The sequence below is a fragment of the Penaeus vannamei genome, chromosome 17, assembly GCF_042767895.1.
Source record: "Penaeus vannamei isolate JL-2024 chromosome 17, ASM4276789v1, whole genome shotgun sequence".
NCBI classification, from domain to species: domain Eukaryota; kingdom Metazoa; phylum Arthropoda; class Malacostraca; order Decapoda; family Penaeidae; genus Penaeus; species Penaeus vannamei.
In genome coordinates this window covers 7107703-7126730 of record NC_091565.1, presented here as the reverse complement: position 1 = coordinate 7126730, position 19028 = coordinate 7107703, and the positions used below count along the sequence as shown (strand labels likewise).

The 19028-nt window shown below is 53.5% G+C and overlaps 1 protein-coding gene across 21 annotated transcripts in view; it reads left to right on the top strand.

The window, feature by feature from the left end:
• Positions 1 to 730: 730 nt before the first annotated feature.
• chb (chromosome bows) overlaps positions 731 to 19028 on the top strand; it is a 133841-nt gene continuing 115543 nt past the window's right edge. For all 21 annotated transcript variants that reach the window (XM_070131839.1, XM_070131832.1, XM_070131843.1 and 18 more), the window contains exons 1-2: positions 731 to 797; positions 9636 to 10654. In XM_070131839.1, the coding sequence (XP_069987940.1) occupies positions 9895 to 10654 (760 nt within the window). In that variant the 5' untranslated portion in view covers positions 731 to 797; positions 9636 to 9894. The remainder of the gene's footprint in view (positions 798 to 9635; positions 10655 to 19028) is intronic.

Genomic DNA, 19028 nt, shown 5'->3' with positions numbered 1-19028 from the left:
GAACGAAGGGGGTGGGCGGGCGGACGGGCGGGGGATCGCAGAACGTATGGGTGAGAGCTTTTATTGGCTCATATTTTATCCCGTACCTTTGCCTTTTCTTCGGGTGCGGGTGTGCATGCTTTCACACCTGGCATACCCTCCTCCCTTCACACTCTCTCGTTCCGTGCGTTGTTTCCCGCGGCGAATGTGACGCTGTCTTCCGAGGACGCACTCCAGGGGGCGTATCTCTGAAGGAGAAAAGGGGGCGTGCCCTTTGACCATCCCGGCGGTCCCCTCGACCTGCGATTGATCTCGTGGAGCCTGGCGGGCGGGCGGGCGTACGGGCGGGCGGCGCGGCGTTGCAATGCGCCCAGCGTCGTCGCGTAAGGAATGTCGGAGCGAGGGCGGCCGTCAGAGCGCTCGGCTGCCCTCGCGCCGTGGTTGGAAGGGGACGCGGCCTCGGCGAAGATGTTTTTTTTTCTTCCTCTTTGTCTCTTTCGTTTATAATTCGATATACAATTGGAGGAATTACCGGGAGAAACAGAGGCCACGAGTTCTCATGGCAGAACAGCCAGGCCTCTTAAGCCAGCCAGATGGGATGACTTGGCAGAAATAGATAAGTGTCGTCCAGTTGTCGTGCGTGAGAGAGCGTGTGTGTGCGTGTGTGTCTGGCGGTGCGAGTGTGTGCGTTTCGTGGCAGGCCGTGGCACTGGCAGCGTGCGAGAGGAGCGTGTGTTGTTGTGGTGGGTGAGGGAGAGCGGGGTAGCGGGGCTTCAGTCAGTGCTCGGCCGGCGCGCGTACCGTGTGGGTGTGTGTCAGTGAGTGTCGGGTCTGCGCGCGTGCGTGTGTGTGTTTCTCGCCTTTTATGTTTCGTGCGTGTGGAGGATTGATGGATCCTCCGTCTGCCTCTTTTTGATATACGACATGGAGAGCGACACGATTTGAAAGTTTATTGATGTGATAAAAAACAAACAAACTTTTTATTTAAATGACATGGACTGTAAGGAAACTTGTGCAGTTTAATATGTCGGCCCAGGAAACGTCGGGATGGTCGGCGAGATGCTCAGCTGACAGTTATTGTCTGTGACGAAGGGGCCTCTGAAACCCGAATGGGAGCGAGCTCAGTGACTCCCTGGTTTGCGGCGGCAGTTAGTATAAGAGCAAATGTACTGTAAGATAAAGACAACGATAGTGAGGCCTAGTGATCTAAGTGATTCATTGTGGGAAGACTTGATAAGTGGCGACAGTATTTTGGATCTTGCTGACGTGTATATGCGTGCCCCGTAGAGTGTTTTTGCTCATAGTGTTATGCACGGACAGGGGCACCCTCGCCAGTGCCTGGTGGCGCAGAGGGGACGCGGTAGGTGTGGTACGTGAGAACTGCAAATGTCACCACCTTGCCACCGTTCCACCGACTGCCTGCTCGTCTCGCCAGGGCATCCCGCCGTCACTTCTTGCACTTTAATCCTGTCCGATGGCCACTCTGTCGCCTCGTCACCCTGGACTGGGCGAGTGGCAGGATGTCCACTTGTCAGCTCGTGTCCTAAAGGTTTCTAAGCTATCAGACAGCCTTTAGATCGTGGAAATGATGATTTAATCCAGATTACATATTGAAAAAAATACAGCCGTTCACCGCGCTGGATCCGGCAGTGTCCGAGCTAATAATTTCTTGATTGTTTCCGAGGGAGCGACTCCAGGTGTTGCGCGTAGCGGACCGAAGGCGAAGTATCGAATGGCGGGTTCTCGGCTGGCGTTGCGGGGACACGTGATAGTATTGGTGGTACATCTTCAGGCAACCCTCCCCCTCCCCCCTCTGCCATCGCTACCTCCGCTCACAAATGGGTTTGACATGGAGGAGGCCGAGTGACAAGTGTGTGTGTGTGTGTGTGTCTGTTTGTGGCGTTGTCCTGAGAAGAGGAATTCGTGCTCGGGTAATAGGAGTAGTGTTGATCCCGTCTGCGGTTTGGCGTCGGTGGCTAGGAGTGGAGACGAGGGAAGAGGATAGGATAGGGTGAGAACGGCGACACCCCCTGGCGAAGTCGTCCTGCGGTAGGCGAGGCTAACCCCAAGGCCCTGAGTGCGGCGATAGGGACAGAGCTGCTGTGAACGGGTGTGGAAGGGGCATTTGCATCCGTTTAAGGGGCCTGTTGTTCCTCCGCGTGCGTTTTGAGCTGTGTTGTGGCTTGCTTTCTAGACAGACTGTGTACCAGGCGACCTCGCCTTCGCCGGGACACTGAATTCATTATGCGTGGAGAGCTACTCAGAGCGTCGAGATGGCAGGGAAGCAAGGGAGAGCGAGAAAGAAATTAGTCACCCATGCGCACAAGCACACACGCGAAGAAACACATCCGCATACATACACAGAGAGAGGAGCATAAGAGGAGAGGAAGTAAAGAGAGAAGGAGAGAGGAGTGAGGAGAGAAGGGATAGCTTGAAAGGACCGCCGAGGAAGATCTTGGTAGGCAAGGGTGCCTTGTCGAGTCGGAAGTTTGTTATTGTAAGAGCACAGGAGGCGGAGGATGTTCTCGACTTACAGGTGACCCTTGTCTTTTCTTGCTTTCAAGGAGCACCAGGCCTTGGGGAGAGAGCGGGGAGGGGAGAGGCCGGAGCAGGAGGAAATGGATGGTTTGGAGGGGTTGGTTGTTGACGTTCACATTTGGTTTGTGGCGAAAGAGGAAAGGTCGACGCGGACGCTTCTGGAAGCGCTTGGGCCGCTGCTGATTAGCTTCTCTATTTGCTGTGCTGCTTGTTGTTGGAACTGTCTATATATTTGGTCTGCAAGCTCGTTACCATTCAAATACATTTTATTGACTTGCTCTGAATGCTTGCAACATCTCGGACCACAAGGCCACCAGTGCGCACTCAAGCGAATGTTTTCACACGCACGCGCGCACACACACACACACACACACACACACACACACACACACACACACACACACACACACACACACACACACACACACACACACACACACACACACACACACACGTACGTAGAGGGCATGTACGTATGTACACCACCTATATATGTATATACGCACATGTAGGTATATTAAAAGTCGCCTTTAAAAATGTAAGGAATGACAGATCCACTGATTCCTTATGTGTGGCATCCACGCGCGCCAGGCATGGATGGAACTCGCGGGTGAAAGCTATGACTGCCATCTCCTTCTCCTGCTATGTGTTTGGCACCATTGTCCCGCACCCCCTATATGGTGCCACATTGAGGTGTCACATTAACCTCGTCTGGACCTTATGTCGCATACTTCATCTCTCGCACCTTTCTTCACCTTCCTACGTCTCTCTCTCTCTCTCTCTCTCTCTCTCTCTCTCTCTCTCTCTATATATATATATATATATATATATATATATATATATATATATATATATATATATATAATCCTCTTTATTCTTTGATCTTTTTCTCTTTTGTTATCTTCTCTTCTCCGCTCTTCTCTTATCTTCTCTTTTTCCTTTTGCTTTTCTCCCCTGCCCTCCTTCGTCTCTGGTTCTTTCTGTTTTTCTTTTCTCACAATTCTGTGTAAAGTACTGACCTCTATTCTACTCTCTTGGTCATGCTCCACTTTTGACTCATTTCTTGAGCCTCGTGTGACTCAGCGAGCTCGGTGTTCGCTGGTTGCTGGGTCAGATGTCTTTTACTCATCGCCACTCGGAGCTCTGTGTTTGGACAGCCTTTTTTCTTCTTGTGTGTATCATTCTATGCCTCCCTGGTTTGTTTGTTTTTTTGCTGTTGTTTTTTCATCTTGGAATGTGTTGGTTCTGCCACGTCTGTTGCCGAGCAGGATTTTTTATTTACTTATTTGCAATGTGACAGGTACTCAGTCCGTCTTCAGCAATGGTCGCGGATACACCTCTTCGATGCTGTTCCTTTTTTTTACTCGTTGTGATTTCTGTGGGTTTCGTTTTCTTAACTATTCCTCGCTGCCTTGCTCTCCCTTCTGTGTTGGCGGCCGAGCAGCTACTTGAGTCTGCTGTTCTTGCTCGTATTTATTGCTGTGGCTGATACGCGGCGACGATAGCGAAAGATAAGTTTTTGTGATCCCCCTCTCGTTGGCGAGGCTGTGTGTGACGCTGGTGATTGTAAGAGTGCGATAATGAGGTGAGACAAGACGGTGTCCAGTTCGCGCGAAGTGGCGGCGATGAGGTGTTCCGAGGGTGTGCGAGTGTTGCGTCACTTGCCCGCAGACGAACGTACCCTTTCCTGCCGTTCGGAGAAGCGTCGTCGCGGGCGGGCTGCTCCTAAGAACGCGAGATCGCCTCCAGACGGCTATTGGGCCGACCTGGCGCGGGTCATCGGGGCCCGAGGCGAGTGAGGGGGAGAGGTGTGAGAGCGAATGTGTGAGTGGGAGAGCCGTGATGGTTTTATGAGGGGGGGGGGGGAGGGAGTGACTTGGGAGTCTGTCGTGTTATGGTTAATGCGGGGCACTTACGGTCCTAATGATAGAGTAGTAGGCACGTTTAATTATTATCGGGAGACCGCGATTATACCGCCAGTAAAGTGCTTAATTTCTCTCTCTCTCTCTCTCTCTCTCTCTCTCTCTCTCTCTCTCTCTCTCACTCTCTCACTCTCTCACTCTCTCACTCACTTACTTTTTTTCTCTCTCTTACTTTTTTTTTCTCTCTCTCTGGGTTATTGTGTGAGTGCGTGCGTGTTCATAGATCCTGCCATAAGACATTTAGTGCCGACCGAACGACACCTTGTCGAAGTTCTCTTTATGTGTGATACTCTAACCTCTGCGCCGCAACGTCAATAGTGCTACTTAAAGGGATCTAAAGCGCCATAACGCACGTGTTGAAAATGGGTATTCTTGTTCACATATTGATTTCACTGTTCCTGTCAATACACGATGATGACTGTGGCTCAGGTGTCTGTGTGCATGTCATCGTGTACAGCGTTTCGGCCGTACTTCGGTGTGACATTTGCATGTGCGTAATAACATGGGGAGTGTGTTTTCGAAAAAAAAGAGGGGGGGGGGAAGAGAACGAGGTAAAAGAGGGGGAAAAAGAGAACGAGGTAATGGGGACCGTGTAGAACAAGCTCCTGAGTGGCCGAGAGGAGGGCAGTTTCACACAGCATGAGTCAGTATTTCGCTGGCTTTTAACAGGGACTCATAAAAGAGCGTGTCAACCAGTTTACCTTTAAGCCTGTTGCGAGAGTGAGAGGGGGTTGGGGGTGGGGGCGGGGGGTGGGGGTGGGGGTGGGTTGCTGCTGCGTGCCTTATAGTGTCTTTGGTCAATGCGGAGGGTAGACGAAATAAGGGTGATGGGTTTTTACTTGTTTGTATTTATGTTTTTAGTTTTTTTTGTTATGTTTTTGTTAAGGGGTTCGCTATCGGTGGGATTTTAATTGATTTATTTGTTTGTTTGTTTGTTTACGTATTGTTATTGTTCTACTCCGTTAAGGTTTCACCATCACCTATTAGTCAAATGCTTGTTATGATTTGGCAGTGTATCACGAATTATCTCATTCTCTTTCTGTCAATCTGTTTATCTATTTATATCTATACTTATACCTATGCCTACACACAGACACACACACACACACACACACACACACACACACACACACACACACACACACACACACACACACACACACACACACACACACACACACATACATATACATATATACATATACACACGTACATACATATATTAAACACACACACCTATGTGTTCAGGAGTCTGGTGCCGGTTCAGTGAAGTAAGTCCCTGGTTGACATCGGCGGAGCGCTCGCAGCGGGTCTTCTCGGCCACAAATGGTCGTCGTCACCTGCCCTCCGCCGCCATCAGGGGAAACCTCGGCTGCTATCACTCCGATCGGAAGAAGGGTTTAGTTTCTTTATCTGCGTGTAGAGCGCTATTAGGGCCTCCCAAGTAGCTGATCGGCGGTTGTTTTAAGGGAGATGGAAGCCGATTGCGTGGGCGAGATCGGAGCGATGGGTGTCGGGGTCCTCACCGCGAGCGGCGACGCGGGCGGCGGAATGATGTGGGACGAGGGATGTTGCGGGTGAGAATGAGCAGGTAGGGTGGAAGGGGCCCGTCGCGGTGCTTGGCGGCCGGTGGAGCTGCGTGGGCGGCGAGATGGGAGATGGGTGGGGGTGAAACGAAGGAAGGGTGGGGGAGGGGGAGGGGGAGGGATAATGTATATGTGGGGGGGGTGTCTGTTTCGTTCTGTCGTCCATGGTTGAGGCCCCCTACCGTTCCGTCGCGTAGGGAGAGGGAGGTGTGAACCATGGGCGTGAGAAAGAGCTCGGAGGGGGGGGGGGGGGCTGATCAAATCTCTAGCCAAGACTTAACTTTCCTTCGTCGTTTTCTAATGTTTGAGGAGATTGTTACGTTCCGTGCGACTGCGGTCACGTGCGCCCGGAGTCACGTGGGCGTTTCGAACAATTTACGCACGTCTGGTCATTTGCGTTTATTTGGTTTGCTGTAGTTGCGAGCTGTCATTGTATTCGCTGTGTGTGTGATTAGTGCTGGCTGGCAAAGCGCCCCCAAATCATGTTTCATGTGCTCGTGCGCTTGCATTTGTTATACTGTAATTATGTGTTGCAGTAAGTGGGTAGGAATTAATTGTTGCATTCATTAGAGACAGCGATCATTGAATACCTAAATTATGATTATCCTAATGCATAAAGCGAACGTCAATTATGGAAATGAGATACCCGCCATTAGCAGTGGGTCTAAAAGACGCTAATAAATGTAAATGTAAATGCTTTCTAGTGAGAGCGCAGGAGAAACGAACGGCGTCAGCTGGTATTGACAGAACGGGCGTGCTTGCGGGCGGGCGGGCCTAGGAAGAGGAGGGGGCGGAGGTCCAGGAAACCCTTGAGGGAGAGGGCGACGGGAAGGGAGCCCTTTAAGGCGCCCAACCCTTTTGTTCCGTGGACTCACTCTCCCGCTCTCCCTTCCTCTCTGTGCCCCGCGTCGGCCATTTCGCCGGGTCGTAATTGGCCGCGTTCAGGGCCACGGGGGTCGGGCTTAAAGCGACGCGACCGGGGAGACGACGCGAGGGACGCACACCCACCCCGCGCTGACGGAGGAGAGGCGGCGCGGGGAGGTTGCGTGGCGCCCGTCCCGTCGGAGCTGGACGTGTCGTGATGGGGCTGTTGCATATGCTGATGCGGCGTGCGCGGACTGGGCGTGGGAGCCTTGTTATCGAGGGCAGCATCAGTCATGCAAGTTTCCCTCAGGTCGGAAACCCTCATTACGTCATCACGTTCTATAACCTCTTCCTCTTCGCTTTTATCTATTTTACTATTTTCGCTTCGACTTTTTCCTCCTCCTCCTCGTTCCCATCTTGATTCTTCTCTCTCCTCCCCTTCTCTGCTTCGCTCTACCCGGAATTGATATCTGAGCGGCGCGTGGCCCCCCGCAGCGCCCGAGGACCTGAGGTAGGCTGGCGGCGCCCTACCGCGAGGGGTCCCGGAATGTCCCACCGGAAGCAGCGATGGGGATTTATGGCCATTCTTTGTAGGTGTCTTAAAGGCGGAACTTCCCTGATGTGATTTCGGTGTCGGGTGCGGAGGCCTTTTTCGGGCGGCGCAGGGGGATAGGTCGGGTCGGCGGGCGCGATCCCTGGCGAAGACGAGTGTTATGGGGATGGCGCTCGTTGGGAGTGGTGGCTTAGGCGAAGGATTGCTGTGCTTAGGGAGTGTGCGTCATTGTTTTCGGTGTAGTAGACATCTGTGAGGTTTTCGAGTCTCCCTCCCCCTTTTTTTTAGGGAGGAAGGTGTGTGTGTGTGTGTGTGTGTGTGTGTGTGTGTGTGTGTGTGTGTGTGTGTGTGTGTGTGTGTGTGTGTGTGTGTGTGTGTGTGTGTGTGTGTGAACGATAACTCGCTGCCGTTTTTCTGCTTCGTTCCCCTCCCAACGTTGTATTCCATTTTCCATCACTCGATTCCACTTTCTTTTTTTTCTGTCTACTTCGCTTTGGTGAACATCGACCCCGTCCTCTTAACGCACATACTCGCCTACCTTAGAGGAATCCTAGAGAAACCCTTCCCCGTAGATCCTGTCTCCTTTCCCATCCCTCTTAATGAGCTGCTGTACGAGCCTTCTGTGCTGCCTTCTCGTGCCAGCCGTTACAGCTGATTTAGCCCCCTCCTACCCCTCCCCCTCCCCTACCCCAGATCTCGAGTGCACTTGGGAGTTAATCACTTCATCATGCAGATGCCCCTCCCCCCCTCTCTCCCACCCTCATCACTACTCCCTCTCCCTCTTTTTTAATTATCCCCCCTTTCTCCTCTTCCCTCTCTCCTTCCTTCCTTCCTTCCTTCCTTCCTTCCTTCCTTCCTTCCTTCCTTCCTTCCTTCCTTCCTTCTAGGCCGCACGCACCGAGTCCGAGATAGGGTTCTTCTTCCTCCTCCTTGACCTGGCCTTGAGGTTGCTTTCCTCTCCAGGGATGAAAGGTTAAGCGCTTTTTTATTTTCTTCTCTTAGTGTTTTATCTTTTTTCTCTCTCGGTGTATCTTCTTTCTTGGAGTTTGTTTTATTTTATTTCTTGGTTTTCAGGTAGTTGTTTCTGTCATCACTAACTCTTATGTTTATAGTGTTCTCGCGTATTTTTTTCCGGTCGTATTATCAAAACAAAATCTTCCTCTCCTCTCTTCATTTCTTCTTCCTTCCCTTCCTCCTGTTCCTACTCCTCCTCCTGCTCCTGCTCTTCTTCCTGTTCCTCCTGTTCCTCCTGCTGTTCCGCCTGTTCCTCCTGCTCCTCCTCCTCTTCCCCCTGCTCCTTCCGCTCCTCCTTTTCCTCCTGCTCCTCCTCCTCTATTCCCATTCCCATTTCTATTCCTCAGGCTTTCGCACACGGCCTGAGATGATCATAAGCAGCGAGATTTAAGGGGCTGTTACGTCCCCCCCCCCCCCTCTCCGCATTTTCGCTCACGGGCCCTCAGGGGTGCCTTATTGTTTGGCCTTTTCCCTGTTCGGATTCTCATTACTTGAAGACGGTATTAAGTCACCTTTTTATTGATTTCCTGGATGAGGGATAAAAAAGAGAGAGAGAGAGAGAGAGAGAGAGAGAGAGAGAGAGAGAGAGAGAGAGAGAGAGAGAGAGAGAGAGAGAGAGAGAGAGAGAGAGAGAGAGAGAGAGAGAGAGAGAGAGAAAGAGAGAGAGAGAGAGAGAGAGAAACTTAATATTTTACTATGCACTGTGCTTGGTTTTTACCACGTTGGTTTTGGTTGTTGCGATTATTGTCGTTATTGATTTTCTCGTGGGGTTGAGGATGATGAAGGGGCATTGCATCATCGCGGGGAAACTTGTCCCCTTCGGTTTTATGCGTCTTGACAGGCATAACCTCATGCCACAGGAATCCATGACGCGCCGAACTCAATCGCGCATTAGTCACGGCTGATCTGATTTCACCTCTGGAACTTTCTGCAATCCGATTGCAAGAATCCGATGTCCTTGACTCGCTGAACGGCGCGAAAGAAATGGCGCAATAAACTTCCGGCGGCGCGCGATTGAAACGCCGCCACCCAGAACCGTGTCACTCTTAGCGGCCGTCGAGTCGTCGAGTCGTTGAATCGCTTCCGTCGGAGGAATTACGAGGTGCTCGACCCGCGCCTCGACTCCGGACTTTTCGTAATTTTGTTATATTTATCTATGTTTTTTTTCCCCTCTTCTAGTGAATTATGACATCGTGTGCGCTTTTTGATATGCTGTTAGTGTGACAGAAAATAGATCAGTAGGTGAATTAAACGGCGCATTATTATGTGAGTGCTGAATTCGAGTGTAACGATGGTGATTCAGTTGGGCATGTGAGGCGGAGGTCACCAGGTGTCACACTAGTGTACTGGACGGGTTAAGGCGAGGCTGGGCGGCCGACACCCCGCCTCAATCTCCTATTGAACCTGCTAGTGTGACTCAGTGAACCAGTGAGTCGATATGCCTTCGGTGAGCCCCACCGACCCAGGTCTGCTGGAGGGCTCTCCGCCGCCGTCCGTCAGCCCCGCCGGCTGCGTGGAGCTGGAGGGCTCGCTGGCCGGCCTGGGGGACATGCCCCTCACCTCGCAGTGCTCCGTCGAGTCCCTGGGCTCCCTGGACAGTGGACACAGCTCCTCGGCGGGCAACGGCGCCACGGAGAGCCACGCGGGCAGCCCCTCGCCCGGGCCCATCATCTCCACGCCCCCGCCCGCCGCCACCAGCCCCACGCCCTCCGCCTTCTCCACGCCCACCAGCCCAAGAACGCACCTGGAGGACCGTTGCGACAGCAGCGGCAGGATCAGTGTGGCGTCCATGGGCTCTTCGCAGGACCGTCCTCCTTCGGGGATCAACCGATCCCTGTCCAACACGTCCACCGCCTCCGTCGCCTCCACCGACACCGTGGACACCATCAACTCCACCGACACCATCAACTCGGCCGCCACGAGCGCGACGAACAACACCTCGACCTCGACCTCCACCTCGACCTCGTCCACCACTATCGTGACGCCCATCAAGTCCAAGGAGGAGCTGGACTCCTACATCGACCACCTGGACTCGCTCTGGTCTCAGGAGGACGAGTGGATCATGATCTTCGACAACCTCATCAGGAACACGGAGGCCTCCACCCGCTCGCGCCGCCACACCCACCACTACAGCCACTACCACAACAGCGGCACCACCAGCAACCACTCCTCGCCCTACCACTCGCCCTACAAGAAAGGTAGGTGTCGGCCCGGGGATTCCGGGTGGGATGCCGCCGGATTCAGGGCTTGATTGTTTTTCTTATCTGCCTGCCCCTGTTCCTCTCCCGGCCCTCGTCCCTGGTCTTGTGCCTGTCCCTGGCCTTTCCCCTTTCTTTTTCCCTTTTCCTTTCCCCGTCCTGTCCCCTCTCCCTGACCCTGTCCATTTCCCTTTTCCTCTTTCCCTCTCCTTTCCCCTCTCCCTAACCCTGTCCATTTCCTCTCCCCTTTCCCTTTCCCCTTTCCTCTTTCCCTCTCCTTTCCCCGTCCTGCCCCCTCTCACTGATCCTGTCCATTTCCTCTCCCCTTTCCCCTTTCCCTTTCCCCTCCTTTCCCCTCTCCCTCTCCTTTCCCCGTCCTGTCCCCTCTCCCTAACCCTGTCTGTTTCCCTTTCCTTGTCTCTGTCCCTGTCCTTGTCCTTTTCCCTTTCCCTTTTCCATTCCCTGTCCCTGCTCTTTCCCCACTCCCTTTTTCATTCCCTGTCCCTGCTCCTTCCCCTGTCCATTTCCCCTTTCCCTGTCTCTAGCCCTATACCTATTCTTATCGCTTTTCATCCCCCAATAACTCTGCTCGCGTCGTCTCCCTGCCTTCCCTTCTCGTAAACTCTGGGCAGAGACGTCAGGCGTTTGTCATTCGAACTTGTCGTTTTTATCTGTCGCGAGAAGATGATAACTGACGCTCGTGATTAGCAGCGATGATCCTTTACGTGTCACTCCGTTCACGTGTCAACATTACGCTCCCTGCACACGCTCAGGGGTTGACACCTCAGCCCCCCTCTCCCTCCCCCGTGCCCTGCAGTGCGTCTGATCAATGCAGATATACAATTATTCGTTGGTTTAAAACGTCTTGGCCACAGGTCTCCACACACGCGCAGACGCTCACCCACTAACTCATTTTACCAGTCAGTTATTGTCTGTCTGTCTGTCTGTCTGTTTGTCTCTCTTTTCTCTCTCTCTCTTCTCTCTTCTCTCTTCTCTCTTCTCTCTTCTCTCTCTTCTCTCTTCTCTCTCTCTCTCTTCTCTCTTCTTCTCTTCTCTTCTCTTCTCTTCTCTTCTCTTCTCTTCTCTTCTCTTCTCTTCTCTTCTCTTCTCTTCTTCTTCTCTTCTCTTCTCTTCTCTTCTCTCTCTCTCTCTCTCTCTCTCTCTCTCTCTCTCTCTCTCTCTCTCTCTCTCTTCTCTTCTCTTCTCTTCTCTCTATCTCACTCTCTCGTTTGTCTCGTCCCCTATTATTCCCTTCCTTTGCCTCCCTCCCGCCCTCACCCTCCTTCCCCCTTTCCTCTCTCCCTGTTTCTCACTCCTTCCCTCCCTTTCTCCCTCTTCCTCCTTCCCACCCACCCATACCCCCACCCATACCTCCACCCACCCACCCATACTCCGTCCCGCCCTCCTCCTCCCATTATTCACTTTCTCGCCACACACAGCCCATATCACGCACACCAGCCCATGCACCGCGCGCCGTTAGAAAGTGATAAGTAATTAAATCATTAGGAACTGGAACCACAGCGACCCCCACTCCGCTCTTCTGTGTCTCTCTCTCTCCTGCCACTCCCTGCTTTCACTCTCATCGTCCTGCTCATTTCCTTTCCCCTGATCGCTGTTTGGGACTCCCACCCTTCATCCAGCTTTCTTCGCAGCCTTCTCTTCCTTTCTGTCCCCCTGTAGACTCGTGTTTGTCTCTCTTCGTCTGGCTGGTATGCCCCTATGTGTTTTCCTCTTTTTCTTCTTCTTTCTCGCTTTCTCTCTTCCTCTCCTTCCTTCCTCCCCCCCCCCTCTCTCTCTCTCTCTCTCTCTCTCTCTCTCTCTCTCTCTCTCTCTCTCTCTCTCTCTCTCTCTCTCTCTCTCTCTCTCTCTCTCTCTCTCTCTCTCTCTCTCTCTCCCTTCTCTCCCTCTCTCCTCTCTCCTCTCCCTCCATCCCTCCTCTTCCCTCCATCCCTCCTTCTCTCCTCCATCCCTCCTTCTCTCCCTCCATCCCTCCTTCTCTCCCTCCATCCCTCTCTCTCTCCCTCCATCCCTCTCTCTCTCCCTCTCTCCCTCCATCCCTCCCTCTCTCTCTCCCTCCATCCCTCCCTCTCTCTCTCCATCCCTCCCTGTAACCCCTATCCCCCTCCTTCCCCTTCTCTGCTCCTCCACCTCCCTTTTTTCTCTTCCCGTTCTTACCGCCCTCTCTCTTGACATATATTTACCCGTGCACGCACTCACACATGCTAGATCTCGAGTTCTAGCAGTGAGTCACTACTAAGGATAACGAGCCAGTAATTGAAACTGTGCAGTAGATTCATGACAGCACCATGACAGTGTGCATGGGAGATACCTCTTGACTTCCATGAGAAAAATGTCCCTCTGTTGACGTGGAATTCAGGAAAATGTGTGCATCTCCTCGCTTGGATTGAAGATTCACCTTGTTTATGTTTTTTTTTTTTCATTTATTCGTTTATTCGTTTGCGCAGTTGTTTTGTACTATGTGTATATGCGTTTGTGATGTGAAGAGACTTTCATGGTCGGGGTATTTTATTTGCGTTTATATAGTGTATGTATGGCATTGTGCGCTTTGTGCTGTTGTATACTAACCCTAACGGTATACTTCGTATTAGTGGGTAGGAAGTGTGTTTGTGTGAAGATAAGGAAAGGTTTAAGAAACGACATTGAACTTCTAACTGACCTGATAAGATTTACCCTTGCGTGACGTAATGATTCTGTTATTACCCGAGATGTCTGATAATACACCTGGTTGAATATTTATTACGGAGGGGATCGATACACCAATGTAGGTGAATTTGATAAGGAATGTTATTAGGGCGATGGTTTAGCAGCCGCTGATACCGCAGCACCTGCTGGTCGCGAGCGAGGGGAGGAGACGACCTTGCCCGGCGAGTCGCATGCGGGGACTTGGCTTGCGGACGAGTCAGGTGGCTCATGACAGGCCAGGTGTGTTTGATGTTGCGTGACCCGAGCTAGCGCGGAGCAGCGATAAATACACCATCAGCCCTCGCGGTGTTGCTTTATATTATTCGTGAGGCGGAACACGTGGCGGCGCCGTCCCGGATCGGGCTCGGTCGTCTCACGAGTGGGAGATCCCGACGCCCATTCCCACACGCAAGAGTAAATGATATTCCCTGTGCGTGGCGTTGGGCGAGTCCTGCGGCGATTGGTATTCAAGGTGGGTGTGCGAACGACGTACCATTTTATGCGTCAGTGATAGTCTCGCATGAAGGGTCACCGCCGTTGGCTGTTTGAAACTTCGCCCTCACGGCTCTGGGGCAACTCTCTCGAGTCCTGTTAATTCGCTACAGCTTGTTTACGAATGGATTGGTGCCGCGTACGTTTCACCTCTTGAGTGTTTGTGGAAAATGCACTTGAAATATAGAAGGGGCGGGTTACAGAGGGGGAATTATAGTACTATGATGGTACAATGTCGCCTGTAAATAGGATGGGTACTCCAGAGTCCCAAGTTTTGATTTCATGATTTTCTCGGCAGTCATGCTGTCCGCCGCTTTGCTCTGGCTTACTGACAGCAGACGCGGGTGGATGAGGATGTGGCTGCGACGTTATGTTATGAATTTATCTTATGGAATATGGACCTGGCGGTCTATTTAAAGTGACACGGAAATGAGTGTGTGTGTGTGTGTACTGGAGCTTCACCTGCGGATGCTGAGATCGGGTAGTTCTCTCTCCCTCTCTCCACTTCTTTGATGTATTCGCGGCCGTGACGAGGCTGTCCAACCACAGCTGTATTCTTAGACGCGTCACGGAGCACACGCAGAAAGAAGGGGGCGACGGCTTGGCCCGCCTCCAGTCGCGTGTACGTGAGCATGTGAGTGACGGAAAGAATGGGGTGAGAGGGAGAAGGGCGAGAGGGAAGGGCGAATGGGAATAGAGAGCAAGGTGAAGAGACTCTCGTGTCAAAGAAAGGAGGAGGAGAGGGAGCGCGGCCAAGGGAAGGTGATGAATGGCCGCTGCGAAATATGTTGGTCCGACAGGAGAATTTGTTCCCCTCGGCTTGTGACGCGAGCACGAGCGGGCTGTGGAAAGGCCGAGCAGTTGATCTGGAAGTCAACAACATATCCTCGTATTTTGGACGATTCTCTTTATAGTGTTGAACCGATATCCCCGCATCGGTGACCACGCAGCGATTCACACGCGGGCATTATGTTATGCCCATCTATTTCCAGTAATTAAGCATTAGACTTGGGCATTACGGAGGGCTGCCGACCCTGTGCCATTTTCTGGAGAAACCGCGTGGCCCGAATATCACATTGCCATTACGGGGCTTTTTAGGCGTACGTGTGCTAAATTTGGAAGCATGCGTATCGATTTAACCCCTTTTAGTAGTACGATTAGTACGGAGTCGCTGCGTTTAAGTGGCCCTTTGAAACGGCGCGCTTGCTAGAGGGATGCTGTGGTATTCCAAATTAGCAAGGTATTGGTATGCTGCCGTTTGTTTTCGTCGCATCCTTTCCCTGAGGAACCCGCCCTCCCACGCGGCAGGAGTTCGCTGGAACGACGTTGCAACATGCATTTGGTCAACAGAAGGAACCCCTTATGCTCTTCATATTTAAAAACCACCCCTCCCCCCACCCTCTCCCCTCCCCGTCCGCGTGGCATTGAGTGGGTGTTTATCACAGTATTAGCGGCTCGGGCTGTGCCAAGGTCACGAGAGCCAACGTTGCTAGGTGTGGGGCGGAGGGGGAGCGGGCGGCCGGCTGGGTGGGGAGGGGGATGGGGAGAGCGAGGGAAGGGTGGGTGGCATAAAGGTGATAGGTAGAAGGGATCTGTTTGTATTCGAGGGGGGTCGGGAGAAACCGTTCTAATTTTTTTCTAGGTATGTATTGTGTCTCGAGGTGGAATAGGGTTAGATGTGGGTTGCGGGTGTGTTTGTGTTGTGTGTGGGAACGCTTGTTGCGAGCGGCTTGTGTCGTTCGGGAAGAGGGTAGAGGGCGGGCCGCGGATGGGACTGCCACCTTTAATGTTGCAGTAACGTTTCCCCGCAGCACGCGGTAAGCCCCCACCCCTCCCCACCCCTCCTTCGCCCTCTTCCCGTCGCACCCCCACCCCTCACGCGTCCCAAGGTAATGTTCCTACAGGCCGAGCATCCATGGCTTGGCTAGAGGAAGGTGTGGCCAAGGAGGATAGAGAGAGAGAGGGAAGAAAAGGAAGAAGGGAGACAGGGGAAGTGTGGATAAAGCCGATGGAGAGGAAAGAGGAGCATGATAACGTAAAACCGAGAGGGTGAATGGAAGGGGCGGGGGGGAGACTCGCACGTTCGGAAGCCCGCACTCTCGCAATTTTTGACCAGGCGAGGCACGGGGGCCACGTCGTCGGGGAGAAGAGAATGGAATGGAAATAAACACTCTTCCAATTGGGTTTCAGAAGGGACAAAGAGAGATGCTGAAACGGGCTAGCAGAGCCATTAAGCTGCATTTACCATTTTTGTTTCTGTATCTGGACTTCACGAATACATGCGGTGCGCGAGTTTGGCAGTCTCGTTTTACGCGGTACATGAACGAGGCCGCGTTCATTCACAAATGCGACCACGCTGTCCAGTATTCTCGACTGCGGCGGAGGAAAGGAGTGAATGAAGTAAGTAAGTTAGTAAGAAAGTAAGTAAGTAAGTTAGTAAGTAAATTGGGAGGGAAGTGGGGGAGTGAGGCTGGGAATTGGACGTTGAATGCGTGCCCATGAAGATATATTAAGTGATAATGGGGCTCGGAGTTAAGAAACCGCAACGCTGTATTTGAGACGAGTGAAGCAAGCCGCATCCCTAAGTGACCGTGACGGGATCGCTTGCGGGAGTGACGATGAGCGGCGGGCGTTGCAGGGCCGTAACGAGCGTCACGGGGCCCGGCGCGAGATGATGGCGCGCGGGAGGAGTGATGGCGGATGCGGTCTCTCGCCACAGCACGGTGTGATCTGTCGCGAGCGCTGGGCCCCGGGGGGAGTGGGGATGGAGGATGACTTGGGGAGTGGGGGCGGAGGATGACTTGGGGAGTGGGGGCGGAGGATGACTTGGGGAGTGGGGGCGGAGGATGACTTGGGGAGTGGGGGTGGAGGATGACTGGGGAGTGGGGGTGGAGGATGACTTGGGGAGTGGGGGTGGAGGATGACTTGGGGAGTGGGGGCGGAGGATGACTTGGGGAGTGGGGGTGGAGGATGACTTGGGGAGTGGGGGTGGAGGATGACTTGGGAGTGGGGGCGGAGGATGACTGGGAGTGGGGGCGGAGGATGACTTGGGGAGTGGGGGTGGAGGATGACTTGGGGAGTGGGGGCGGAGGATGACTTGGGGAGTGGGGGCGGAGGATGACTTGGGGAGTGGGGGTGGAGGATGACTTGGGGAGTGGGGGTGGAGGATGACTTGGGAGTGGGGGCGGAGGATGACTTGGGGAGTGGGGGTGGAGGATAATTTGGGGGAGTGGGGGCGGAGGATGACTTGGGGAGTGGGGGTGGAGGATGACTTGGGAGTGGGGGATGACTTGGGGAGTGGGGGTGGAGGATGCCTTGGGGAGTGGGGGCGGAGGATGCCTTGGGGAGTGGGGGTGGAGGATGACTTGGGGAGTGGGGGTGGAGGATGACTTGGGGAGTGGGGGTGGAGGATGACTTGGGGAGCGCGAGGATATGAATGGCCTGGCTGCTGAGGACGGAATGGAAGAGCGAAGACTGAAGCGCGAGCCGGAAGACGTGTCACGGCCGCGGGTGGGGAGGGAACGTGCTGTGCGAAGGCGGTGCTTTCGGTAGGATGGTTGGGGCACGCTTGTAATCTCTCTCTCTCTCTCTCTCTCTCTCTCTCTCTCTCTCTCTCTCTCTCTCTCTCTCTCTCTCTCTCTCTCTCTCTCTCTCTCTCTCTCTCTCTCTCTCCATCTTCATCTTCATCTTCATCTCCCTTTCTCTTTGTGTTGGGTATTAAAGTCCTCCGTCGGCCCGTGACGAGCCGTGTGAACAGGGGTTCCAGCTAACAGGAAGACGGGCGCGCGAGGTGAGGCAGGGCGCCCGGGTTGATGACTTTGCGCGGTGGAATCGACCCGGTAGATGCAGGCCGTGAAGAAGACGCGATCAGCCTGTGAGGAGGGTTGGGAGGGGGGGAGGGGGCGGACCTCGGTGGACACGATGACACTCCCCATTCCCATTTTTCATCATTCCAACTCCCGTTTCCCCGCCCCTTCTTGATTCTAACAGGAGGCGGCAACGTGATTGCAGTCCGACCGATCTTCGGGGCAGTCGGAGCGCTGTTGGGAGGCGCTGTCGCTGCAATCACACACCTGCCCTGGGTATCGCCACCGCCGGGTCTGGCGAGGGGCGGCTTGAGTGAAGTTGCAGGAGAAGGGGTCTCGCGGGGGATCATTAGGGGGTGATGGACGAGGGTCAGCGGGGAAGCCTGGGTACGAGGCCACAGGCAGCGCGGGTTTCGTGCGGGTATCTCGTGCGGGTCGGGTAGCCTGGGTTCGGATAGGGTGCTTTTGCGGCCGGTGGGCGGGGTGTAGAGGGCGAGGTGGTGCTGGTATGGTGCTGTGCTGCGTTGCGAAGGAAGGGCGGCTGCCTTCACCTTCGTCGAGTACTATGAACGAGGAGGTGCGTGAGGGGACACCGGAGCCCCGTTTCATGGCGTGCGTTGGCTGGCTGGCTGGCGCTCTCTCTCTCTCTCTCTCTCTCTCTCTCTCTCTCTCTCTCTCTCTCTCTCTCTCTCTCTCTCTCTCTCTCTCTCTCTCTCTCTCTCTCTCTCTCTCTCCTCTCTCTCCTCTCTCTCCCTCTCTCTCTCTCTCTCTCTCTCTCCTCTCTCTCTCTCTCTCTCTCTCTCTCTCTCTCCTCTCTCCCCCTCTCTCCTCTCTCCCCCTCTCCCCTCTCTCCCCCTCTCCCCTCTCTCCCCCCTCTCCCCCCTCTCCCCCCTCTCCCCTCTCTCCCCCCTCTCCCCTTTCTCCTGTCCCCTCCCTCCTTTCTCCCCCCTCTCCCCTCTCTCCCCTCTCTCCCCCTCCCTCCCTCCCTCCCTCCTTTGAACTCGGGCTGACGGCTGGGTGAACAGCCGGGAGTCCAGATCTAGGTAGAAAAAGCGGAAATAAATGGCAAAGTTTGACGCGGGAGATAACTTGGAGAATTTTTTTTGAAAAACATTGTCTAGCCCATTCCATCTTTCCTCCTCTTTATTTCTCTAACGCAGGGGCTTCCCTTTCTATTTTCCACTTCCCTTATCTATTAGTTGCCACTTAGCGCCTCTTCTGTATCTCCCCTTCTAATCTCCCCTCTCTTTCCCCTCGGGAGTCAGCAAGCCTGTGTTCCATTCCTTGACTCTCTTCATATTTTAATGTTGTCGTATATTCTTTTTTATTTGTGTGTTTCATCTCTTTTTACTCCCTTGGTCTTTCATCTTGTT